At 37.2% G+C, this 27,468-nt stretch overlaps 4 protein-coding genes across 4 annotated transcripts; 2 read left to right on the forward strand and 2 right to left on the reverse strand.

Annotated features, from left to right (window-relative positions):
- LOC128726105 (UPF0047 protein YjbQ) lies at positions 1-9,361 on the forward strand. The gene is made up of 4 exons (XM_053819894.1): positions 1-163; positions 8,693-8,747; positions 8,970-9,051; positions 9,146-9,361. Exons 1-4 carry the CDS (start codon positions 1-3, stop codon positions 9,359-9,361), a joined length of 516 nt encoding a protein of 171 aa, XP_053675869.1.
- Positions 9,362-18,450: 9,089 nt separating this feature from the next.
- Positions 18,451-23,729, reverse strand: LOC128727387 (GMP synthase [glutamine-hydrolyzing]). The gene is made up of 12 exons (XM_053821298.1): positions 23,706-23,729; positions 22,689-22,802; positions 22,421-22,607; positions 22,205-22,322; positions 21,739-21,895; positions 21,499-21,642; positions 21,314-21,410; positions 20,681-21,240; positions 20,426-20,597; positions 20,110-20,339; positions 19,825-20,016; positions 18,451-19,695 (listed from the first exon to the last, which is right to left on the reverse strand). The coding sequence occupies exons 1-12, from the start codon at positions 23,727-23,729 to the stop codon at positions 19,594-19,596; spliced, it is 2,097 nt and encodes a 698-aa protein (XP_053677273.1). The 3' UTR covers positions 18,451-19,593.
- A 1,200-nt stretch (positions 23,730-24,929) lies between these two features.
- Positions 24,930-25,761, reverse strand: LOC128725188 (5'-deoxynucleotidase HDDC2). Its single transcript, XM_053818912.1, has 4 exons — positions 25,717-25,761; positions 25,493-25,631; positions 25,260-25,414; positions 24,930-25,167 (listed from the first exon to the last, which is right to left on the reverse strand). The coding sequence occupies exons 1-4, from the start codon at positions 25,759-25,761 to the stop codon at positions 24,937-24,939; spliced, it is 570 nt and encodes a 189-aa protein (XP_053674887.1). The 3' UTR covers positions 24,930-24,936.
- A 505-nt stretch (positions 25,762-26,266) lies between these two features.
- On the forward strand, positions 26,267-27,235 carry LOC128725187 (dnaJ-like protein 60). Its single transcript, XM_053818911.1, has 5 exons — positions 26,267-26,378; positions 26,450-26,543; positions 26,616-26,785; positions 26,865-27,014; positions 27,082-27,235. Exons 1-5 carry the CDS (start codon positions 26,323-26,325, stop codon positions 27,233-27,235), a joined length of 624 nt encoding a protein of 207 aa, XP_053674886.1. The 5' UTR covers positions 26,267-26,322.
- Positions 27,236-27,468: the final 233 nt, after the last annotated feature.

Raw genomic sequence — 27,468 nt, forward strand, 5'->3', positions numbered from 1 at the left:
ATGGCCTCATCAAATCATCGCGGCATACAGATTGGTTCCGCCTGGTTTCAGCGTAAGATCAACCTGCGGCCTCAACACCGCGGTGTCCACCTGGTGACGGAGGAGATTCTGCGGCAGATGCCAGAGTTGGGCCAATTTTCTGTGGGTCTATGTCACGTTCAAAGTAAGTTTTAGCAATGGCTGCCCGATTTTGTATCATTATTATATCTTAAAAACCGCGAAATTAGTTGGAGGTTATAAACTTCATGAGCTTGCAGCTTATCTTTTGAACTGATTACGCCTGGAACACGTTGGAGCTCTGTTATCTCCATATTTACGTTGGGTCCCCTGAAGGCAGTGCCCGGGGAGAAATTTTCAAGTTAATTTTAGTATATTGTATTGTATCTAATATAGTTACAGTATATCATTCCTTTCACTAACGACGTTGCTTAATTCCTGAGCTTAATTACTTAACTAGTTATCCTTAGAGCTTACGAAAGTCGATTGAATAATGAAACGAATCATGCCTTATGTGTCAAAGCCTTAACCACATGGAGCTACATGTTTAATGTATTACTTTATCAAAGTGTTTTATTATTTCTATTGAATGGTCCTATCCCATCTGCTCCTTTAAGATAATTTATAAAATCACTCATGAAATATCAAAATATCATTCATGTGAGAGTTTCATATGAATTGTACAACATAAATAACTATTTTATTATTAGATGGAGTGCATTTTTTCAAAAAGCACTATATTGGTCTAAATTGAATGTATGAATAAATAAACTTCATTAGAATCAAAGCTCTCTTTGTGATTACTGATAGGTTGCTCCCTGTTATCAACATTCGCGAATGTACTATGCAATTGATTACAACATTCGCAAAGTGTGTTTTTTCCTTTGTTGATAGTGAAACCTTTAATCGATTTGTACACTGTTTGTGTTGGAAATTTTTTGTTGTACGGTGTCAATACTCCTGCCGTTGCAAACTTCAAACTATATTTTGAAACTTAACTACAAAAATGACCACAATTGTTATGCAATTGGCCCAATTTTCTATTGCGCTCGATTGTTTCAATGCGCATGACTAATCTTAAGCATTTCTTTAGATAAATAATTTTATGTTATCGATAAGTAACAAATTCATGGTGCAGCCAATGCATGTTCCAAAGCATCTCCTATTGGCAAACTGGCCTAATCAACATGGTTCATCGGCAGTTGCTCATGAGGCGAATTTGAGGCCGTCTCATTTTAAACAGCTAGTTCTTTATGCTTGAGTGCGGTCCAGCTTTCTTTCCCTTCGATAATGATACGGCACTTATCGCCCGGTGGTGCATAGCAGAAGGTTGCTAATTGCAGAATGTGCTGATAATTAAAATCGATAAACAGCCAACTATTTGAAAAATGTCTTGATTACTTATTTAGCTCAACGTCGCCGTTGCGCTAGGGGCGCTAAAACCGGACGTTTGAACGATTTTCTTGTGGAAGCGTGCCCCCTAGTGGGCAAAGGAAATCGTTTTTCACTCGCAGACGTCTACGTTTGTGGGGAAGCTCGTTGATTCGGTGGAAAGAGGACCCTTAACGCGAACGGCACTTTTTCAATGCTTCGTTACGTTTCGCTCTTACCAATTGCACTTTGTTGCACTAGCCATCCATCGCTTGAAAACGTCGGAACGTGCTGCAGCGCTAGTGAGAATGCGAGGTAGTCATTCGTATCCGATACGAATGGTGATAGTTTTAATGGTTGACATTTCCTCGGGCGATTCCGTCTTACACTGCACCGTCGGATTCGGTTGCGTGACCGGGTGTCATCGTCATTTGTCCCCGGCTTTTCCTTGTGGCGCTGTTCAAAGACGCGCATCCATGCATGTTCGTGAGCTAATTTTGAAATATTTACTAGCTTTTTGCAGTGGTAAGTCTAACGAGAAATAATGGAGCGCGACCAGCGGATGTAAAGAAAAACCCATGAAAGCACCTTTCGTACCTTGCTTATAGCTTTATGCTCTCCATTGACAAATAGCGCACTATGAGTTAAATAAAAACAATTGTTCGTATATAATATGGTGGTGTATATCTGATTTCAAGACAACCAAAATTTTCGTTACCTGAATCAATGAATATTTATTTTTTTCCTTACTCAAGATAAGGCTATAAATGTGGAAATTTGCCATTGGGTTGTAAGGATAAAGCATAACATTTGCCAGCTAAAATAATCTAATGTATGGTATATATGAAAGCATATATTTTAGTGAAAAAAAAATCATGTCACACTAAACGAATGTAGGAAAACCTACTTGTAAGAGATAGGTGCTACAGCAACAAAAGACCTTTTTAAAGTAAGTTTGGTATATGATACCTTATATTACTTTTTACTTGAATGTTATAACATGAACGATTTGTAATTATATAGCTAGATTTAGATATATTTTTTAGAAACCTTCTTTTATTTTAATCTTGAATATTGATATACTTGTTCCGGTTGTACGTATCTATACATATATGCCATAGACTTCACCATCAAAGCGCAAACGGTGGCAATTTATCGCAGATATGAAAAAGTAGTCTACGAAAGCGTTTCATGAATTTAATCCTGAAGCTACCTTATGCTGAATAGTATGCGCACAACACATTAGCCCATGATATTGAACCACGTGAAAAGATTATACTGAAAAAGAGGTTCTCATAAAATAGTTCGTGAACTTCCAATCCCAACATCCTTTCCGATCAACATCGTGTCGGATAACACGTAGGCCCACATGAATAAAAAATATTCCGCAGATATAAATCTAAATTATGAGATGAAAGAAAAAGGCTTCTGCACGTTGCGAAGAAAGTGCCGCAAATTGCGAAACGGTGTCCACGGTTAGAGTGGAGAGCAGAAGATGTGCCCATCTGTGTACCATTTTTGGGGGCATTCGGATATCTGCTACAGATTTTTTTTTATTCGCATTCGTTCGACAAACGTTGGTTTTGTGATTTGTTGTTTAAAACTGTTTATTTGTTCTGATATTGTAGGAATAAATCCATCGCTACTATCTGTAATACTATCGAATATTTTGGTTGAAACGGATTTCTAAGGTTTTATGGAATTAGTTCTATCAATATTTTATTCATGGTGTCCTATTCAGAGCCTTTGGAGCGGTAATCGGAGCTTCTGTGCTAATTCTGCATATTTATGGTTCATGAAACAGGCTATCGGAATCGATCGCCTTGAAACCTCATGCAAGCGTACTATTATATGTTGGTCCGTGTGTAGGTAATTTTTTTTTCATACGTCAATAATAACGTTCAATTTCCGTCTCGTTTTTTCGCACCGCCGTGCCGTGTTATCCTTCAAAATGCAAAGATATCCTCCAACCACTCTAATTCAGGACACAATATCGACCACTCAACATATTCTCCAATGTCGGATGTGTCCTGCTGACGACGGTTCGGCAGCTTCGGCATCGTTGGGAAAGTAGAAGAGAAAAAGAAGCTTTCAGATGGCTAAAATGAAATACTGCTTTTGGCAGTGAATTCTGTTATTGAATAAAATTTCTATAATAAATAGCGTTCTAGTAGTGCGAACGTAAGTGTGGTGCCAACCGAATCGGTTGACAGTATATAGTACGGAAATTTATTTTGCTTGATATATCATTAATGCAGATTGCTTTCGACTAATGTTTTTAATGTGATGCGATTTGTTTTGCAACTATGCCGTATGATGACCCTAATTCTCATCTATCATGCTAATAATTGAAAGTATTTTAATATCAAAAGAAACGAATATCATCACGAATAACTTTAAACATATCATGTTGCGATTGTTTTTTTAAAACAAAGATTTTAAAAAAATTGGCTTGGTATTTGTGAACATTCGTTCATGCTTCGTTCTATCTTAGTTAAAATTTCCAATGTAGCACTGGTAAAAAGAAAAGCTAACACCGGGGAGAAGAGAGTTGCAGCTCCATAGCGTTTGCTTGGAAGTTCAATAGGTCGTTCCCATTTATACCGCAGCATGCTATCGAGCGTCCGCTCAGGCGAGTAGGTAAACGCGGTCAGATAGAACGAAGAGCCGACCAAATAGTGTGTCCATGACCTGGCTAAAGTAATCCTAGCGGTATAGTAGGTTGTTCTGTTGTTTCCGTTTCCGTGTGTGTGCGTTTGTCGTTTCACTCTCATGCATCAGTTGTTTACGCTGTATAATGCTGTAATGTTGCACATTGTGAGAGTAATAGAGATGATTTGTTCTAGTGCCTATTTAGGAGATGGCTATGAATAGCAAGAGAGCTGTAGCTAGTGCATGTACCGAAAGCTCGGAGAGATCTAAAATCCCAGGGTAGGTGTGTTTGTTTTTGCTTGTGAAGTGTTTGCTACGAGTATCCTTTTTTTGGGAGATTGATAGAGCAATGACAATATAGCGTTTCTTCGCTATCAATTCTCGGCCACCATTCATGAACTCTCTGTGTAAAACAGTTCAATACAAACGAACCCCTGCGCCATAGGTATAATTGGCCGTAAATTGTTTGCGCTGTTTCCAAATAACTTCCTGCTAGGGATGTGCTTGCAATTAAGTGTCCTCCCGCGGTCATATAGTATTAAAGCACTTCACCCGGTTTGTAGAACTAAAGAGAGCGAAGGGAACGCTACTACAAGAGTAGAAACGACCTTTGCAGAGAAATTGAGTTGCGGGTAAAAGGCAGCGAGAGTTATACTGCGTATGGTCCATGTGAAATGAGAGAAATTGTTTTAATCGAGAGCTAGAGAGCTATACAAAATGTCATGATAGTGATGGGAAGTATTGAGAGCAGATATCATCTCTTTTTGGCACAATTCAGCAACGCGTCAGTATACGTTTGTCTTAGATCCAGGATATACGGTACGGCATAATTTTAAAGATATTAAATTGCTGTTTTTTAGTTTTTCTTTTAAATTAGGGTGCTTGCTGTAGTTTATACTTCTGGCAGAATGTCAGGGTGAAGCACACATTCAAGATAAGGTTTTCATAATCACAATAGCAATACTTCTGTATATATATAATGTCAATTCAATAACAATATTACCAATACTAAACAATATATTAAGATTTAACTAGGAGTTTTACATGCAAGAGTTTTGGTGCTATTAATTGAGCTCTTTTTTTCTATCTAATTCATCCTTAATGTTGTAAAACTACAATCTGCATTAGCTGTCAGCTATGTCGACAGAATTATTATGGATGTTTGAATTATAGCAACATGCTAACTATCAATTTCAGTTGCTAACCGAATAAATAATTATCAGTAGACCACGCATTAGTGTTCATTATCATCTGTACTTCTAATTGCATGGCTAACTACACTTTATATTAGATTGCAAACAAAACTTCTGTTGCATTAAATCATAACAAAAACGCAACCACACACAGATGTAGCCGTGATGCATTGAAGCGCATGTATAACAGACGAGCGGTCATGTTAGATCGCTACCGGAATAGCGAAGTAGTAAAACTTCCGATGATGAATAGCACAGGCGTAACTAAAACGCGTGTATCTTACGTGTTGTGCTAGAACAGTAGCAGGATACAGTGCAGCATCTTTGAATGCATTTGCATCGACGAAGCAGGGGAGAATTTATCCCTTGTATTGTGAAGAAAGCTCGTCTCGGTAGTGGCGGGTATTTGTAGAATGCAAAAAATCCTGAATGAACGGGAACGTTGTAGGAACTGAGAAGTAAAGGCACGGTGCATCTGCAATGGCATTCTTAGTAACGTAGAATTTCCCGCTCTTCATGGGTGTTTTCTGTCCATGCAATTAGCCATGCAATTACCTCTAAAAATGTACGCGTGTTGGTTAAGAAATAATTACATTTGTTCTAAACTGCCTTTTTACTTCTAGTATTTTGTATGTTTCTTTAACTCACTTTGTATAGACGGTACTTTATTACAATGTTGGTGTTATACCCGTTTAGTATAGCATTTGTTGTCTTCGGATGTACAAAATCGTCACACGATTGGATGTATCAAATCAAACGTATAAGATGCTAGTTAAATCCATTACTTTTGTATCAAGCATACTGCTCATTCCATACAATATTCTGAAAACTTTCATTAACTATTTTTGCTAATCAGCAACGGTATGCTATGAAAAAGAATTCTTATAGTATCAAAACAAAAGTGAACGAAACAAAAGAATTCGTGCTATCCATCCACTGGCATTTTTACAATCTTCGTCTTTCGTCGAAGTAATGAAAATAGCTTCCAGCTCTTGATTAAAATTTGTCATTAATCCGGAACAAGGCGCCGATACGCGTTGATCTGTCTTATCTGTGTATTGTTGTGCTGCAGTGCTATTGCTGACCAGTAAATTTATATTACTATGAGAAGTAATGGTTTAAAGATTTCTTTGAGCTTTTTGATCAACAGTACCTGATAAGGCTCACAGTGGCTGTTGGAAGGAAACGCCTTTCAGTCCTGAAACAATTATACGAATCTCAATACGGCCTGGCCGTCCGTATATAAATAATAAAAATAATCAACAGTATCTGTCCAATCCATAAGTACTGTCTATATTCATATACATATTCCTAATTTGTTGTACCGTGGTTTGTGTTGCAAATAACAATTTTCTTCTTAGAATTGAATTGGAACGTTTGCGGGGAAAAAACAACTTATTACAGTATGCAAGCAAAAAGTATTAATCGAAAAAAAATCCGGTAACTGATCTAAAAAAACTATCAAATTTAAGTTTATGTGGTCACATCATCCTTACTTGTTCCATTCAATAAATACATCGAAAGAGTGTCCTCTATTCCGGTTTCTTCTCTTACTCTGAGTACGTGATCTAAAGAACGTTTCTTTATTTGAATTTTTACGGCGGCTGTTGCCCGATAGAGCTGCAACAGTCTGTCTCGAAATCATTTGCTCATTTTTGTGCTTGTCTCGTTAATGTGTTCGCCGTGACTTGGAGTCTAAATGCACATCGTTTGCGTTTCGTTTAACTGTTGGTGTTTGCATCATTGCATAAGTTCCGATAATTAAATTTAGTTTTTTGCGCTATATTTATAAAAAGATTTTTTTATTACATCGATTTTGAGCGAGTTTTGATTAGATGCCATGATGCATGTGGTTATGGTTTGCACAAAAATTTTGGCGAGTGGCTGTTGTAATTCGTAAATGATACAGATAAGGCCCTTTTTTTAATAATCTAGAAAATGCTTGGCGTAAGTATAATTTATGAAGCTGCTAGTTCTAGAACATGGGAAACTTAATGATATAGTTTTCGTGAAGTATTATCATCTAATAGACGATTTGATTGAATAGAAATGAGTTTTAATTTTAATTTTAACGTAAATACCTAGTAATATAAAATATGAAAACTACTTTTGATTATATTTGGTTTGTATTTTGTTCTTATTGCGTATTCATCAATGATTCTTATGATTACGCAGTTGTCATTCACACATGCTGCAAAAAACTTATAATTACGAAGAAGCGATCAATATCTGTTATTTTCAAGTACAAACAAATAAATCAAATGGAAACATCTAACCTTTTCATTATGATTCGTCTATCATTAATATTTCATGGAATAATCCATTGATAAATTGATAAATGATTCTGTTCAACCTAGAGAGAGAAAGTGTGTATTCTGTCAACCAAATTAATACGGACGCTCAGAATTTGTAGTAGAAGCATATGCAGTTATTTGGTTGATTGTTTCCGAGCTAACCTGAAAAACAAAAGCACCCAACCCTGATTGAACCAATCTATTAATCTCTCCAACGGTGCATCGCGACAAAACGAGCACACGCACGCGACGATGGAAAAGGTCCCACCTTGCCTTTGAGAGTTTCCATGCTACATTTAACTTCCAAGCACACGATCTTTCCGTTTCAAAATGGGCTCACATACCGGAAGTACCGTGCCGTTGCACAATTTGTTAAGAATATTTACTACCACCACGAAATTAAATCAAGAAAATATTGCTATTTTTTTCAACCGCTTTAAGCGTTGCAAATTGTGGTATACTCTTTCAAGATATTAAAAATGTAAGATTGATTTAAGATATTAAAAAATGGCAATTGTTTCCAATCGTTGTAACAGCATATAATTGCAAATTGTATTGTGCGAGAACCCTCTTTGGACAACCTGGGGAAAGATTAAATTTTTTCACATTTCGTCATTTTGAGTACAAATAAAATTCACGATCACGAAGAAATAATACTTTCATTAAACATTATAGTACATATTTAGTACTTATTTGAGAATCGATCATTTGAATCGTGTTGCGTAAACTGCTCAATAGAATATACGGCAGAAGAAACTTAAATCATACGATACCATTCATATGCCCGATGCCTTAAAATGTCATTTGTGCATGCTTGTTTCATCTGTTGTTGATATTTAAACGGAAAGTATGTGCGAAAGAATTGGTCTTCCCGATAATTAAGAATACTGGGTAAAATAGAGTAAACAGAGAAAATATATTTAACGTTCAAACAATTACTAAGCCTAAACAATATTAATATTTTAACCATTACGTTGAAAAACAGTATATTATCTATTCATGGGTTGAATTCTATTTTTTTTTCAATTTCCTTCTCTTGCAGTATTACACACCTCCGCTAGTTCAAACGTTCAAACAATTACTAAGCCTAAACAATATTAATATTTTAACCATTACGTTGAAAAACAGTATATTATCTATTCATGGGTTGAATTCTATTTTTTTTTCAATTTCCTTCTCTTGCAGTATTACACACCTCCGCTAGTTTAGCATTGAACGAAAGTTGGGATCCAGATGTACGGTAAGGATTTTCAGTAAATATAAATTTAAATTTTCAACATACTTCTTCTAGCTGTTAGTGGTTGTCTATCAAGAAGAGAAAAAAAAACAGTAATTTGATTAAGACATTTTTGCTTTTCGTTTTGTAAACAAATTTATTGCTTAATCTGAGAATATTTTTATTTGCTCTACGAAATGTGGGAATAAGAAATGTTAATGTACAATTTTTGGTTTCATTTAATAGGGATGACATGGAAATGATGTTGAACAAAATAGTACCCGAAAATCTGCCGTATAGACATTCCTGCGAAGGCCCAGATGATATGGTATTTATTGTAGAAATTGTTTTGCAGTTGCTCGTTTGATGAGCCAAGCCCCAATAACACAATATCGTTTATCTCCTACGCAATTATTTTGCAGCCCGCTCACGTAAAAGCCTGCTTCCTCGGAAGTTCACTGACAATCCCAATCACCGACGGTAAGCTGTCACTCGGCACGTGGCAAGGTGTTTGGTTGTGCGAACATCGCGATCGTGCAGGATCCCGGAAGCTGGTGATAACGCTTTCCGGTTGTCCTCGGGACTCTGCCCGAAGTCCCTTATCGCCTGTATCACCAATCGCGTCTACTTCCAGTTAGGGTCGGCCGCGCTCTGCTCGCGATAGTCGGTAATCGTGGGTTAGAGCGGCTTTTTGCTGTAAGGTCAACAATTGTCCAACTATAACTACAACATCAACAGCAATTTTAACCAAACCAACAACTGCAACCACAAAAAGAAATACAACTTATGCTACTACTAATGCTACTACTACTACTACCATTATTAAACTAAATAATAATGCTACTTACGACACTACTTTTATTACTACTACTATTACTACCACTACTACCACTATTTCTACAACTATTACGGCATCAAATTGTAACGAAAGCAAATCAGTTTGAGATGAATTAATTTCGCGATGCTGGCGAAAAAAGTAAAAGAAGCATTTAGCAGCTAACCAAATATTAAACAACAAAAATTATTCTCCATCGGAACACCTTTTTGCTACTGCTTATCGAGGCAAGAACGATGTAGACGAATGAAAGGCAAAATTTTCACTCAATTTGATCAATTAAGTGACTATGGTGTGGAAATGGCTGCATAGTAGGTACAGCATTCTAGCAAAACAAATAAAACCAATCCAAATGGTCTACTGCGAGTAGTAAATATGTCAGCGAAAAATGTTAAAGCATTTTTAGAACCGTTACAAATGAACAAAAATCAGAACAAACCTGAAGCCGTCACTTTAAACATTACAACCAACAATAGAACGATAAGGATAACACAAACTACCCTTCCAACCGATGTGTGAATCAGAGGAGGTGTGCATAATTATAGATAATTGCAATTGTTACACAAACTTTAATCCGAGTTGAAGTTGATGCGGCCGATTCAGCGAAAAGTAGCTATGTGCAATACTGAATTCCAAGTGAAAAGAAAGATCTGCATGCAACGCGTAGCAAGGTCAAATTAAGACATGAATAAAACGAAAAATTGTTTCGTACAGTGAGAGTTTGTTCATTGTTTGATGGATGTTTTCATTTTTTTTAATGTTGTAAATGATTGTCTATAAACGACCACGTATGTGCCGATTAGTTAAACTTGTTATTACAGAATGCCGAATGCAGAGTTTACAATTATTATTTTCAGATGCATCCCTCTGGAAAGCAAAAAAGTAAACTGCATTAAGTTAAAACTATTCGTAACTGAATGAATGCTGTTTTAGCTTAATTTATCATTCGTTCGTTTAAAATTTTCATGATAAATACAGATTCTCTTCAAGCTTGTGACACGTACAATATTTCAAGGAAAAATTCAAGGAACGACATGAAATATGTTTGAATGCTGATTTTAAACAATTGTTTAAGTAATTGCAAAGCGTCTGCTGACACAATCTTCGAGGGTTTTACGTGATAAGATCTTTTCGGAATTTGAAAGAGATGCAGTTATTATTTTTGTAATACTTTAATTAACAAAAAAAAACAATGAAAAAGGAAAAAATAAATGTTTGGCGTATAGCATTGATTTATTTTTACTGAGCCTAATTCAGCGTTACGGTAGAAATTGGTCTATGCTTTAAAGCATTGAACAATGAATATGTTCAGTGGTTTTGCTCAATTTTGCCCGAAATCTAACAAGTTTCGTTAAAAATCGAAAATTTCGTTCTCATTGCCAATTAATTACAAACAAATGCCTTTTGTGACATGGATGCATCCCGTTACTACTATGAAGAATGAGCTTCTAGATTATTTACTCATCTGATGTTTTGTGATTGTTTTATTTCAAATCAAGGATATGGAAGAAAGGGTTAAGTAATTTTTAACCTTTAAACAGTTGATGCGAAATCAATGTCGTTTGTGCGCGTTGATTTGAAGAGAATCTGCTTTATTTAGTCCAACCATAGTGAAATGTATTTGAATGAACTTGCCATGGAAAAGAATAGAAACACAATGAATAGCAGTAGTGGTAAAAAGGTTAATGGATGTCTTCACTCATAAATGTTATATGGAGAGCGATACGTCAATAGAAAATCAAATGTATATAAGACAAAATTTCACATTTACTGTGATTCAAATAATAGTAAAATGGAATGAAATCTTGAACATGTCACTTTGAATAGTAAAGCCGTCGATTACTGATGATGAGACACGTCTCCCTTGTTGATTTTAAAAGGGTCAATCTTATATTTCGTATGATTGTAAAGAGATTATACTTATCTGATTGTCTAATGTGTTTAAATTTTCATTCTGTTTGAAGTGTGGTTTGAATTTTAATCACTAAACAAGGCATCATTGGAAAATGAGGATCATATTTCGATTGTCTAGCTTATTGTTCCTTGCAATTTAGTTGAAATCTGTATGACCAATTGTTACATAGCAGGAAATACAATTAATATAGTATGCTTTCCTACACAGTTTTATATTTTACTGCAATAAAATGCTAATCAACTGTATTTGATTTTGTGAAGTTCAGTGCATACATGTAGCAGTCATTAGATTCGAGTAGAAATGTTGACAAAAACTTATTTCATTCTTTGAAATTGATGTTATTATTGTTCACAAAACGTGTTGTGAATAACAAAAACAGCATTTTTTTAAACCTGCCATATACTTTGTTAGAGCAGATAATTTTGTACATTTCTATTTGGTGTGAGTAAACCAAACAAAGTTAAAATTTAAACAAACACTTCGAATCCTATTAGTTATTTTGTCTCTTATTCTTGTACTTTTGCACGTTTGCGTGGTCGTTCCACATAATTGCACAATGAATTGTGTAACAATACATAAGCAATCATACTAACATGCAGGAACGAGCTACGCCTAAATCGAAAGCAGTATGGACCCCATCATATGGATGGTTTCACGTATCAAAATTTTTATGCATAAACTTTCATTGAAATAACTGCACACGAGCTGACGAAAGAATTAAAGGAAAATTATAAAATAACGGAGCAATAAACTTTAGAACAGACGCGATACATACAAGCATCAGTGGAATGAGAAATGTTCAGATCGTGGGGCTTGTCGCGGTGCATTCAAAACAACCACTTACGTTAAGAGTATAGTGGTTTAGATTGGGATCTTTACCAAGTGCTCGAAACAACACAATACGTCTTGACGGTAGATTTGAGCGCTATGATCATGTTACCGACACATGATGAACAATTGGTAAAATACATTAAAAAATCGCACATGATCAATTTACATTTGTTGCGCGAATGCAAGAAAGGAGGGAATGAAATTGAACTTAATAAAACATCAAATAAAAAGGCAAACTGTAGGGTGAGATTGAAATAAAAAAAATCTTGGTATGAGCTTTAAAAACGAAATAAATATAATGAAAAATAATATAACTAACGTTTAACGATTAGATAAAGGTGGGCATATACATTTAATAGTAAACAATGCCATACATTCGGAACATATTGCAACCGAATGACAGGATACTCAGCAGTCTCATAAATATTATGGGGTACACATTAACATGCACATGTGCACATAATCCTTTCGTTTAATTAAACCAAACGAAGTTGTATAAAATATGATTTTTGAGTACTTGTGTGTATTTTTTCACAATTTATTTTTTGCATTTTAATAAATAAAATTACCATATTAAATTTTCATTGGTTTTGGTTGTTTGTAGCATGTGCACGTAAATGTTTCCGAGATCGCATAAGGGCGGATGCAGCAACTGCAACGTGTTCATGTTACATTTTTTATTGGTTAAATGGTAAGGGAAACATAATTTCACTTACACGATTAGTACGACGAATAATGATCAGAATGTAGCTAAGCTAGAATTAGTAAAGAATTGGCACGAGAGGTTTTTTTGCAAGGCAAATTTGATTTAATTTTCTAAAAAAGAGCAATTATTTAGCGTGTAAGTTGCTGACACTTTGTAAAATTATAATACATTGTAGGAACGAATGACGATCGAGAAAAACAAATAATATTAACATGATAACTATTCGCGATGGTACAATTACGAAGTGGAATTAAAGTTTAAGAATATATGCCTGGAACAACACGTGCCCAACTGTTTTAGTTTGGAAACTTATTTTTTTAGCTCATAAAAGTGTATGGTATGTTACAGAACTGGTTCTGAGATAGTTGCCGATAGAGGGTTTAATTCGGTGGGATGTTAATTGACGATTTTCCAAAATGAGAGTTTCTTCCCCCTCGTTATGGACAGTCGTTTGGCCGGGACTGGAATTTCCAGTGTTAACGCAATCAAAATACGTCAAAGCTTCAACATGCCGCTGAATATAAACCACTACAATGAGAAGTTTAAATTATGAAACAACAAATAGCGCGCATGTTGCATGGATTTTTGCTTCGCTTAGTGGTACTAGTGCTGTGCCGTACATTTTTTTATTTTAATATTCCCCAATGCTGAGAGTGACTTCAATCTGCTTATCCAACAAAGTTTATAATTTCAATGTTGACCAGCACTCACACTTTTTGGGGTGAAAACGGAGTTTAAGCTAGTTCGAAGCCAGAACAGATAGAAATAATCAAAAGCTAACGTTTCACGTATTCAAGAGATTTCATCAAGACATTCTGATTTTTCAACCAAATTTTACTATTGTTTTCTCGTAAAGGAGTATGGTGTCATGAAGTAGTAACCGAACTAGTAAACAAAGACAAGTCGATGAATCGTAAAAAATACCAAAAGAAATAAATCCGTCAACAACAACGTCGTAACAAACTGTATGGTACTATTTGATTGAAGATGAAGCTATTTTGTAGTGTTCCCTCATAACCTTCTCCTTTTATCCAACACAAAAGTCCCATGCGCCAAATGTTGCATGTCGATAGTTATTCCACGTGTTAGAATGCGCTTTCAATAAAGTAATTCACAGTGGATGGTAGCGGCAGAAAACTGGCATCATGCATGTAGTATGGTAGAACTAACAATCCTGGGAACTAAATCTAATTCTCCTCATACTTTAAAGCTTTTGCGCTATTGTTGATGCACTATTGATCGGGTAAGAGTCGGTAGAAAAAGCGACGAAATACAGGAACGATATTTTTTTTAGAAATGCGCGATGAATGTAAAAAAAAACAGAAATAATTATTTTGTATACTACTTGTAATGCGCAAACAAACGCAAAATTTCCGCCCTCTATTGATTAAGCACAATAGCTCTTAACATCCGATCGTTGTTTACAATTCAATTACGAACAAACGCACGACATACGACCATGCGCACCGATAAGCAACACACACTGCACACAAATAAAGAAGCTACTAACTAAGGCAGTCAACGTACACACGGACGCAGACCAAACAGTAAGCAAACACGATCAGGTTGAGCACATGCTTTCAGCAGCTCTAGAGCTGCAGATTGGCGTGGAACGGGCTGGCAAATGTGAGAATTTCTAGCGATGGGAAATATCCTCCACACCAAAGCGGCTGCAGCAGAAAGCCAACACGTCCAAAGGTAGTGAAAACGTGGTTTTCTTTTTGTTTTTCTATACAAACTCATGATCAAACTGTTTTGCATTTGGAGACGAAATTAGATTATAGCATAAAAAGCGATTCCTTGTTCGCGAAATGAAACCAAATGAAGTATATAACGAAGGGAAAGGATGGTGTCGTGTTTTTTTTTGGTAACCGACGCAGCAGATAAACGAATCTACTAGCTAGATGCTATAAAAAAAACAACTTGTAATGATACTAGAAATCCATTTTCCTCCTGCATCGTGAGAGCTGTTGATTTGTTTTATTTTATTCGAACTCCCTTGCGAACGGTTTTGCAACTGAAAAAAAGCCTTTCATTTTAAGCTACTTACTTTGGTGCAGCAAAAAGCCCCCTCTTCTGGAAAAAAAATACATTCATGCCAACTCAAGCATCTTGTTAATATGTCCCCGTCCTGACACATGAAGTATTGCGCCATTAATTCGTGGCAACGTTTCATCAATTGAAAAATGAGGGTCTGAAGAAAACTGCAATCCAAACAAGCGTAGTAAATTCGTGCGACTCCACATTCTCACACGGCATCGTCAGTATTATTGATGAAGGAAAACAAACATTGAAGACATGCTTATATGAAACAGAATTGTTGCAAAATTCGAACATAAGTTATTGAAACATTTCTTGCCCTACTGCTGATAGCGAATAGATTTTAGAAACAAAATGAAGAAAATACAAAAAAAACTCACAAAAGCGCACTGCCAATTTGTAAAAAAGAATACATAATACTTTAAGCTAGAGAATGGCGGAAGTTGACTCCAAACAATTTACGTGAAGAGAAAAAACACAAGTATTTATATATATATATATATATATATATATATATATATATATATATATATATATATATATATATATATATATATATATATATATATATATATATATATATATATATATATATTTGCGAAACGATCCACTCCAATTCAATCAAACAATTATAATAGGCAAAACAAAAGGAGAAAATAAAAGGAATAGAGAGAGGCGAAAAAGTGAAAACGAACAAAACAGAGGAAGGAAAAAAATATTCTGTTATAAGTAGCTAAAAGTTGTGATGAAACGTCCTACTGAGTTTAGTTAATTTGAATGTCAAATGTTTAACTGATTTCCCTAAAGTTTATTCGTTCTCTTAAATCAGTACACTCGTTGTTCAACAGAGCACACAGGCAATACGCTTCGACATATGGTGTAAGTTAAAGAGAAAGTTACTAATTTAAATTCGTTCATCTTATCTTGTGCGCGTTTTTTGTTTGTGTTGAATGCAATGGTTCTGTTCTGCGGGTGTTGTTGCGTTGAGACATTGTTTTTACCGCCGTTTTCTACTTTGTTTCGTTAATTCTACCTCTGGTAATGTGTAAAACGAACGAATAAAGCAAACAACAAAAATATACACATTCGAGAAAAAAGAAATGTAATTTTTTGGTAAGTTACACATTGTGCAAGAAAATACACGGCAGAGCGCCCGTAAGTTATGAGAAATATATTTAAAAATTGAACCGAATAATTAAACCAAAATGGGATCGACAATGGGGCTGATAGCAAGAAAAGTTAAAAATTTGAAGCGGAGTTTGAAAAACAAAGCAAAAATAGAGACACTCATGCACACAAAAACGACAATATGTACATAGATAACTAGAACAACAGAAACAAAAACTATCTTAAACTAATAATTAGTTAAATAACTAGGAGTGAATGAAGCGATCGATCAATTGAACTTGTTGGCGTGTCGAAAGATAGAATTCCAATGATGCTGCTCGTACATATTTGCGATTGTGCGTCAATGGTGTAATACCGAATTTGATAAAACGAGAAGTAACAAAGTAAGGCTCAAGCACCCGATAATTCAAGCATTCCGATGCATGCCGTCAGTCGGAAGTAACAACGTGAAGCCTATTCACGCTTCGAAACGATGATGAAGAATGACACACGCAGCTAATCTTGGGCAATCCTAAAGCTGGTGATCTACGAATACACACGGTACGCTTGTTCGAATTTTGTACATAACAACAAGTTGTACATCTGCCTACGTACTGGCATAGGGTGGCGAGGCAATGCGGCGCAATGAATGGAAAATGTTGAACGTACTTAACGAAACGCTACGCAACTCCTGGAGATTGAAATACATTGTTTCTTAAGCATACAAAATAAGCTTCAAAAAAGGGAAAACCATACAAAACAAAAAAAAAGTATAGCAGGGAATTTTATCGAAATTCCTGGTGCTAACTCAGTAAACGATTCTGGACTTAATAGCAAACGTTCGCAGCGTCAAACGTGCACTAGCATAAACATAGCATCGGCAAGACGGTGAGGTCCTGCAAGTTTGAATGTTAGTTACGCAGAACAAAAATGCAAAAGAAAGCTAAATTCATGCCTGTGAAGGACATAAATCGATAACAAAAAAAAAAAAACAAAAAAATAATAGCGAGCAAAGTAAACGAAACACTTGAATAGAAGCGAAACAAATAGTGACACAATACAAAGGATAGAACGAAAAAAGGCAACTGAGCATTGTTTCCTGCATCGAGACACATTCTCTTGTCGGCGGGTGAGCTGTTGATTGTAAACGCAGCGAACACAAGCAAAGCATACCAAATAAAAAGGTACAGAAAAGGAGAATCGTAATAATAATCGTTAGCAAAATGGATAGCAAACGTAATAACAAACAGTGGGTAAAGAGCAAAACAACCAGCAAAAAAAATAGCGGTTAGTAGTGGGAAACGCACGGAAACCAATGCGTTATGCATTGATTAGGAAGTGGTAGCAAACCAAAAAGAACCATAGATGTATTATTGCCGAATCGTATTTGTTTCGTGTTTGAGTACAAGAACATTTTGGTTCATGTTTCGAAATGCCGAGTCCACCTTTCTTAACAAAAAATAAACAACACTTCGCTGCTCTCTAGTACTAGGATACTAAAGAGATAAGTGCAGGAGATAAATGATGTCTGCAGGAGTGAGTGAATATTAGTGAAACATAAGCAAACGCAAAAAATGGTCGAATTAGAAAAAACCGAAACGCAACTGAGAAACACGTTGCGGCATGTGGGAAAATGAGGAAATAGACAAACACTTCGACAGAAAAAGTGAAAGTGGAGCAAAGAAAATTGAAAATAATGAAAAAATAAACAAAATACTGAAAACCCCCGTTCGATAGTGTCCGTTATTGTTGTAATATTAGAGTGTTTAGCGATTCTTTTTATGTCTTGCAACATCAGTTTTTTTTCCTTTTATTTCGAGTGCAATTATCCAGCGGGACACCGCGTACGCGTCTGTTTGGAGTTCATCTCAATACTATCCGAAATTATTCATAAGTATCTTTAAAATATTTTGACGTAAAAGTCTCATCAACCGTTTGGCATAGATTGTAGCCATTTTAATTTTTTTCATGTTGAATTCGAAAAAAAAGGCCAACTTTTCTTCAATAAAACAAAATTTCTCCTATCAATACAAACGTAAGAATCCTGTGCGACAAAATGAAAGTTCTCATTTGAATATAGTATCTAATCGACTGGAAGAACCCATGTTAATTCCCAAGAGCTTTGAGATTTTGTTTTACACTTTGTTAACGATCCATCGGTTACAGTAATGTTTTTGACATCCTTTACATCAAAATTCATACATACTTTTGAAAAATGTTTGATGTTGAAATACATCAAAAATAAGATAACAACATACTTTTAAAGTAAACGAACAACACAATATCCGGCACTGTATTGATTTTAAATGTTTTATTTTTCATGTTTTTCATCTTCAATTACATATAAATAAAAATATCTACTGCAGACTTTCATTTATTTCTTTCTCTGTGAAACTGATGTTCGTTTTCAGCAGTGTGTTTGTTTCCATAGGCAGGATTCTTCAATCGGCAGATGTTATTACATTCTCGCTCCCCACTGCTGCTGCATTTTTAACTCCCCTTTTTTATTCTTTACCTGCTCGCGCTTGCTTTTTCTTCGTACCACGAATCGGACTGCTACTGCATTATAGTGTTTCGCTTTTAATTGTTAAATGTTTGCTTATACTAAACATGGGTTGTTGGTGACGCTTGATTTAAATTTTCACCTAGTTCTAGGTTATGGGTTTTTTCTTTATGTTTTTTTGTAACTTGCTCACTGTCTCGCCTACTATTATTTGCATGAGAATTTTGTCGATCAAGAGAAGCGTACATCGGTTGCAAAACTACAGTGGACCTGATTTGATTGGGTCCAAAAAAGAAAAATGAACAAACAAAAATCCTGATTATAAGGAACGAAAAGCATACCAGGAAATGGCTCGATCAGGCTGTGCTCCCGTTTTCGTGGCCAAGCAGCAAACACGAGTGCAAAGTCATTCGATAAAGGTTGCAAAAATTTAACCATTCCATGTAGGATTGAAATGAAAGTAGTCTTTCGCTAGAAGCGGATGTACGGCAGTGCTGGTAAAAAAAAACTACCCAGCAATCAAATATTTCCGCTGACTGTTCTCCGATTCATTGGTAACGACATAACGAATGGATGAAAGATAGCAAAAGTACTGTGCAACAAATTGGAACAAACACTGGCCGGATCGGGGAATGCGGGTAGCTGAGCCTCTCTCATTCCCAAAGCACTTGCAAATCATGCAAGGACCTAATGTACGCCTCAATCGGGAAAGCTGGGGACGTGAGTTAGGGATCATTACTTTAGAGCTAGCGCTTGGCGCATCGTAGGATAGCAACAATAAAGGCGGCGAACTAGGCGAATGATGGCGCTGGGGGAGCCGGATGACGACGAGATGGAGGCGATTGTGATACTTGTTCGTTTAATCTAGTTCCGTTAGCAGATTGGTGGCGAAGTTAGTGCAAGTAGAGGAGAAGATGTTTGTTGTAAAGGAAATCATTCCCATTCTGTTGTACCCGGCGGTTTGGACGTCAGATCAAGTAACACCCGAGAAATTCCCGGCATGTTTGACAAATCGTCTACCATTTTTTGGAGTACCTGAAAGAAAATTGAAAAAAAAAAGAAATCAGTTGCATTCGCTCACACAGCATGTTAATTTGATTAAGAATCTTTTTTTTATATTTTCATCAAGCATCATTTGATCTCAATCGAGTGCGCTACACTTACATTCGTCGGTAACCTGTCGGTTCCGGGGATCGCTGGCACACCGGTCATGAAATCGTTTGTAACGAAGGGTCGCAACACTACGGATCGCATGCAGGACGGCGTCTTCTGCGCAGGATCCCGATCAAAGTGGATGGGTATCAGGATGACGGGCATTTGCGAAATTTGACGCATACATTCATGTTCCATCAAAATCTACAATGAAAATCAATTTACAACGTGTACATTTCGTGTGTGCTCGTGTAGCGGCTAGTTCCCATATTTTCATCAACCAACAGTTCCGCTTACCTTATTGACAATGTTATCTGCTTGCCGCAGCTGCCATACGACACTTTCGGTAAGCAGCGTGTGAGTAATGTCTTGCACTGGATACTGTACTACATCGCCGAAGATATAGCATACTCTATTTACATTGTGCAGGATACGTGGTATTAGCTTCGCTAGGAAGAGCATATCTTGCCAATTCGGGACGTCTTTGCTGGATAGACCCACGGCGTAGCTGTACGAACGCTTGTCACCTAGCGAAGAAAAGAAGATCGAGATTAATATGAAACGATATTTAGATTATTGATTTCCATTGTTACGGGGGCGTATTGCTACTAACCTTGCACACCGACGCTCCTGATTGGCAGTAGTGTAGCATTCAATTTAATGGTACTAGATATACGGCAGAGCTGCTGTTGGTCTTCCTTGGTGGTTGTACCAGAAACACGGTTCAGCAACGCGTGATTCTTTTCAAGCTTATTTTTGTAGTCCACTATCACTTTGACGATAACCTACACAGAAAATGATACATCACAAGCACATTCGCAACAAAAGACGATCGTCAAGCACGTGGCCGCTTTGAACATTGTCGTACCTGCGTTTCTGAATAGTCTTTCATGAATGCCTCCTCAGCGCATAGGACTCTTATGGCCAAACCCGGACCAGGGAAGGGATGCCTTTCAACCAAATGAGCTGGCAGCCCTAGCGTGTAGCCTAGCTGTCGCACCTCGTCTTTGTGGAAGTCTCGCAGCGGCTCAATGACGCGTCCTGCATCACGCAGCTTCCGTATGAGTTCCGTGTCATTGTGGTGTGTCTTTATGGTATCCGCTTTGGCACTGACCAACGCCGAGGCCGATTCAATCAGATCAGGCCGAAGGGTTCCTTGGGCCAAAAACACTTCGTCTGCGTTCAGGTTCATCTCGCGTAACACGTCGTTCGATACCTTTACGAACACGTCGCCGATGATTTTACGCTTGTCCTCTGGACTGATCGTCTGACACAACATCTGTGTGTCCTGATTGTATAAGGAACCGGGAAGTTTGATTGTGGTCGTACCTTTCATGAACTTGTAGATAGCATTCTTGACACATAATTCGACACCAAGCTCGCGCAAAGACTTTTCCACATTCGCACTCTCATTCTCACGCATAAAACCTGAAAAAGCGAACAATACCGGTAGTGTTAATTGAAGTAGAACAGATATGCATTTGCCAATCAGCATACGCACCATTATCGATATGAACAGCAATTACTTGCTCTGGCTTTAAGGCATGTCTTAGTAATGCTGCACATACAGTCGAATCCACACCGCCGCTTACCAGTAACTAACGCGAACGGGAGAGAGATTCAAAAATACATTAAAAAATGAACAATAAAAGCTCGTCCCACTTTAGCTATGACTAGTTTACCTACCAACACTTTGCTGTTTCCCACGTGTTCTCTAATGTACGCGATACATTCTTCCTCACGATTGCGCATGGTGTAGTTCGGTTGCAGGGCAGCAATGTCCAGAAGGAAATTAGAGAGCATCTGTTTGCCGTTGGCGGTTAAATCAACCTAGTAAACACACGAGATAAAAGAGAGAATTTGTAAAATAGTCCATGGTTTCGATCGCTTTCGGGAAAAATCGGATTATATTGTCGATATTACTACCTCCGGATGAAACTGAACACCGTAGATGCGTAGCTGTTCGTTGTAGATAGCAGCAATAATGCGGTTTGAGGAATACGCTCCCACCTTTAGCTTGCTTCCAACCCGATCTACACTGTCGCCGTGAGTTAGCAACACTTTTTGTGATCGCTGCAAACGTCTAAAAAAAGAAGAACGATAAAGGAGATTAAAATTGACAACGAATTCATTGTGTGGAGTATCTCGTTGTCGATTACCACTCGATACAACTACTTTTCGAGTTTTGATTTTTAAACCGTCTAAAAAGACTGTTAAACCAGGTGTAGCTTTCTGCAATGATCTTACAAGCTCGAAAGTTGTTCCTGATTTAGAAATTTTGTTCTGGGAGAATTGTATCAAGGATCATCGCACGCTGATAAGATAATCCCTTTCTTATTCCTCCAATAGCGTGCAACGTTATTCTGGAACCGTAACAAAAGCTACCACTCACTTGAACAAGGGACAGCTTTCTTCAACCTCTACCGTATGTTCGCCGTCCTCTCGAACGTCCTTTTTCTGCACGGTACCGTCAAACTCTTTGTTGATAATCTGCATTCCATAGCAAATACCTACGGGGTACGAATAATAATAATTACGGGGTGAAAAACGAGATGAGACGTTAGACTAGGATCTCAGGAATGTCCCTGAGGATCAATAGGAAACCTACCTAATATCGGTAAGCCTAACTTAAAAATATCTGGATCATACTTTGGCGCATCCTCGGCGTAGACAGAATTGGGCCCACCGGATATTACAACTGCTCGGTAGCCGAGTTCTTTAAGTTTTAAGGCAGGTGTTTCCAGAGGTAAAATATCTGATTTAACATTGAGTTCGCGAACCTTCCGATCGATTACCTATAGAGGAAAGATAAACAGAACATTCGTTGGGTTTTAACTGAGTCGTAACTTCTGCCGATTCCAGACTCTGTGACTAACCTTCCCGTACTGTGATCCAGCGTCCAGTATTGCCACGCGGTCATTATGTAACCCCCCGTTCTCCGTTAGGCCAGCGGATTTATTCAACGCACTCATGTCTTGATCGTTACAGCACTGAAAGCAGAATTGATTGAACGGTGAACATCGAGAGATTAGATCTAGGAAACTATTTATTGGCGTTTTCGCACTGCAGGATCGATTTACTGAAATTTGCTGATAGTATATCAGCTTCAATAATATGGGATGTTGTTAAATGCTGCTGATTAATGAGCTTTCATCCGTTGCTATGGAAAATCTAAGGGTGTCTATGTGATTTTTCTAGAACGGTCATGAACTAGAGCCTACTACGGGACCGATCTTTCGAGCAGCGAGCCGATCGAAAGGCGAGCGGTACACATGATAACACAGACTATCAGGAGGTTGAAAATAGGATCAAGCAGTAATAATCAAGCCATGGAATAACATTTCATTACGAACTGCAAGATCGAACGAGACAGGGAAATTAGCACTACGAGATGGTCCCTAACAATGGATGTGCATTGTCGGTTCACCGCCTTCGACGTGTGCCTGAAACATCAATCGGCAGATAAACAATCCACCGCTTTCTAGGTTATGATTTGTGTAGCATTTGCAGCTCGGTAGATGACAGTGTAGTTTTGCACCGTGTGAAAATGTGTGCGCCAGCCCCTGATAAGTGACGCTTTCCTTTCGGGCCACCGTAAACAGACGATTCGTGAATGCTGAACTGCAATATTGCTCCTTAAGGTCACCGTGACCGCCGACGAGCCGGAAGTGAACGGTGCAGTGCACATGCAGCGGGGGTAGCACCATTAGATGTGTGTGAAGAACAAAAAGCGATTATGACAACACACGCATGATGGCAGGCGACAGAAGCAAGAACACTCATTTTGGCAATGTTGCAAACTTCCGCAGCCAATGCTAGGAAAGTGCATTCTGCATCTAAAGCTGTGCTCCAGTAGCGGGAGCAAGCGACGCAGCACAGGGTGCAGTATTTACACGGAGAAAGACACGCAAGAACATCCACGACCGTTTCTGACGGTCAGATCCAGAGGGCTCCGTCTTCTTTCTGTTCTGTCGGTCGAAATGCGACACTACTGAAATACAATTCACTACTCTTATCTCGGCCCTTCCTTTTGATGGAACTGCTCCAAACGTCGCGGATCGGGAAAAAAAGTGCTGTAAGGCAACGCACAGATACGTTGTGGACGATGGAAAAAGGTAGAAAATAAATACGATCAGGATGGAATCCGATGGATTCGGCTCTAAATATGCAGCGACGGATGTGGTCAGCGGATTTGTGCTTTAGACACCTACGATAAAGATTGCTTCGCGTTGCACCAGAACGTTTTTCCCCCAATTTTGCACGACAATTCAACAATTCAACAATCTTCTAATTCTTTCGGACTTCAATTTTTCAATCCACGCACACTCTCATCTAGCGGACAAAGATGATTAAGTGGCAGGTTGCACCGCAACTTTCTTACATGGCGTCATTTTGAGTTTCGTTGTGACATTTTGCTGAGCGCATTGACATTTTTAGCCTAGTTAAAATTAATATAATTAACAGTGCTTTTAACTTCACGAACATCAATCAAACTAAAGCTAAAAAACCATTTAAATAACGCTATATATACATTTTCCAAATGAATAACACATAAAAGCTTCACTGCCTAACGATGCAGCCTCTATGCCAAATATTTCAATTTATCTTACAACACACAGAGCAGAGAAAACATGATTTTTTAAATTCTAATCTCAATATTATAGATTTTTTATTTTATGTGTTACTGCTATGAAGTATTCATAAACAAATTGTAAAGACGTATAACCGGCTGAAAGATGGGCGGCTTGAGACCACGTGATGAATAATAGGTGCTAAGCTCAGGATGGGCAAAGGCGATTTCGAATTTTGATTAGGAAACACGATTATAGATCAGTACGACGATGTTAATATTGCACATTACTTGAGCTTACTAATTATGTAAGAACATTTCACATCGCACCCAAATTTTAAAACTTTTTTTTCCACATGTTTGGGTGAATTCTTATAATCATTTTTATTATCATCATCATTTTTTATCATCATAACGTTTCGGACTGAAAAAAACTAACAGTGACATTTAGAATAAATTAATACCGAGTAATTGATTTACTAGACATGAAATGTACGAAGTACACACAACCGGATTTTTCAAACAAAATTGTGCTATTAGTATCTATGCCCCTATCACTTTAGATTGTCCGCAGTAGAAGTAATTAGTCTTCGCTGTTCCTTTATAGCGTTTACAATACCGATCACCAACGGATGTGAGAATTTATTTTCTGTTGAATCAAAAAACTCCTGAAGTTTTTTAGGGCAGTTATCCCGTTTTTCATATTCATACGCCTGCATAACCATGTCCAATCGATCAAGATCCTTCACAAACTTTGCCTCAGGGGTCATGCCTTCTTCATATTCCTGAAAATTTGAACATTATGGCAAAATTAGCTTTCATTTATTCTGATCTGCCAACAATATCGTAGAGATGAAATCTATCAGCCGCTAATTACATTGAAAAGAGCCATCATTTTATCTTTGTTGGGACCAAGCAAGGATGCTATGTCTGCCATTGCCGAAAATTCTTTGAGCAATTTTTCTTCACGAGAAACCCCACAGTACGGAGTAATGTCTCCAACGATACCCTCTGCAAGGTCATGAACTAGGGCTAATAAAAAAGAAATAAAAGAAAATTAGTAGGTTTTATATATAGTACGTGATGTTGAAATGCAAAGCTGTTAATTACACATCTCCATAACACGGGTCCGATCCAAACCATGATTTTCTTCAAGAAAAAATGACATCATCGCCATCCGATACATGTGGCCAGATACAGTCTCGCAATCTTTAACGTTTCGCAAGACCCATCCCGTTCTTTTCAAATGCTAAAATTCACGTTAATAAATCGTTACTTTCCCACTATGCAACTTACAATAATATAATATAATATATTTAGTATCATAAGCTCACCTTAACATTGCCCAAAACTTCCATAAACTTGATGTAGTTATTCATTTTATTATCCTTTCAGTTCGCTTCACAATTATCGCCAGATTTAGTCAATTCAACCTATACTCTTTCCGAAACAAATTTTGATCGATCGATGGCTAGTAAAAAAAGCCGATAACGCTATCCTGAGAAGGATTGAACTTTTCAAGCTCATAAACTACAACTCACGAAACGGGGTGTATGATATAGTAGTGACTGGATAATTAAAACAGAATCTAATTGCTAAGCCTATGAACTAATCGACACAGTTTCACTCTTTTGGTGAAATCCGACGATTATCGTCTTGTTTTCTTTATGCATAGTTTCGACACCGGTTGAGAAACGTCAAACGTTTGACAGTTTGGGTTCGAATTGACATCGTAGTCGATACAAATAAAAAAAAGTAAAATCAAAACAAACTATCGTAACAACACAGCGTAGTAGGAATAGCAGGTGTATGTCTGACTTAACACAGAATCAGCTGGTATTCCTGGTATTGTTTTGTTGATAATATAAGGAAATAGACGTACTGCACTTAACTTAATTCAACAGTGGCTGATCTCGCACGCAACCGTACTTTGAAAAGCAATGCTAAAAGTTTCTCACAAAAATGCAGTTTGCAAAGCTCTACTGGTACAAGTAAGGTATGTTTCCGTTGGTTATGTCTTTGAAGCACTAGGTGTTGACTCTTTTGCTGCAAATTGATACTTTATAGATACACACATCGAACCCACTACAATGTGTTAAAATTGCAGCCGAATTGCACCACAAGAGATGTTCGAACAGCTTTCATCACTCTGTCCAAAGAAGTACGCAGTACTTGAAACGCTTCCTTTTGTACTTGAAATCAAATGTGTTTGTGTATTCAAATTGCCTTTCAGCTTCATCCGGACGCAAATGTTACCAACAAAGGAAAACATGATAATAAATCTTTTGTCGAGCTTTTGGAAGCTTACCAAGTTCTTAGTAAACCTGAATCTAGAGCTGCGTATGATTACGAGTTAGAACTTATCAAGAATCCTGGTATGAAAGGAAACCAGATATTTCACAGGTATTGAAAGCTGCGTCGTAATTCTTCATTAATTGATTATATAAACTTGGATCTCATTGACTATAAAATCTACTTTTAGACCATGGGCTTCCAATACTAAGCGTTATACCGGCGAAGAAGAGCCATACTATGGAATTAAAGGCATTAAAAGAGTTAGCAATTGGACGATTGTAGTGTGTTGCGGTATTTTCATGCTGATTGGAATCGTTGTGCAGGTTGCGGCGATCAGGTAAGAAGAAGAACAGAGCCAAATTCGCTTGAATGACGTTATCTGATGTTCTTTTATCGTTTTTCAGTAAATCGTTCACATTCAAACGAGATCAGTTGGACGAATTCTCAAGGCAGAATGCAATTAAGCATGCTGAAATACGCGAAGAAGCGGAAAAAATGGGAAACAAAGCGCAAATTGAGCGTATGAAAGCAAAACTCAACAAAGAAACCATATGGTAGCACTCCTAAAAGCTGTTTTGTATGAATGGAAAACCGCTCATTGTAATGTTTTGTAAATAATAAAAAAATGTAGTAATGACCTTTAAAAACTGCGCGATTAAAACTTATGTTGAAGAAATATGCACAAAACGATTTCTGGGTTTGTGATGTTACATGAATGCATCTAAAACGATACATGAGAATAATTGTTTCAAGAGTACGGTAAGCTTTGTTCAATCTCGAAACACTTTCTT

The sequence above is a fragment of the Anopheles nili genome, chromosome 3 (genome assembly GCF_943737925.1).
Source record: "Anopheles nili chromosome 3, idAnoNiliSN_F5_01, whole genome shotgun sequence".
NCBI lineage: Eukaryota > Metazoa > Arthropoda > Insecta > Diptera > Culicidae > Anopheles > Anopheles nili.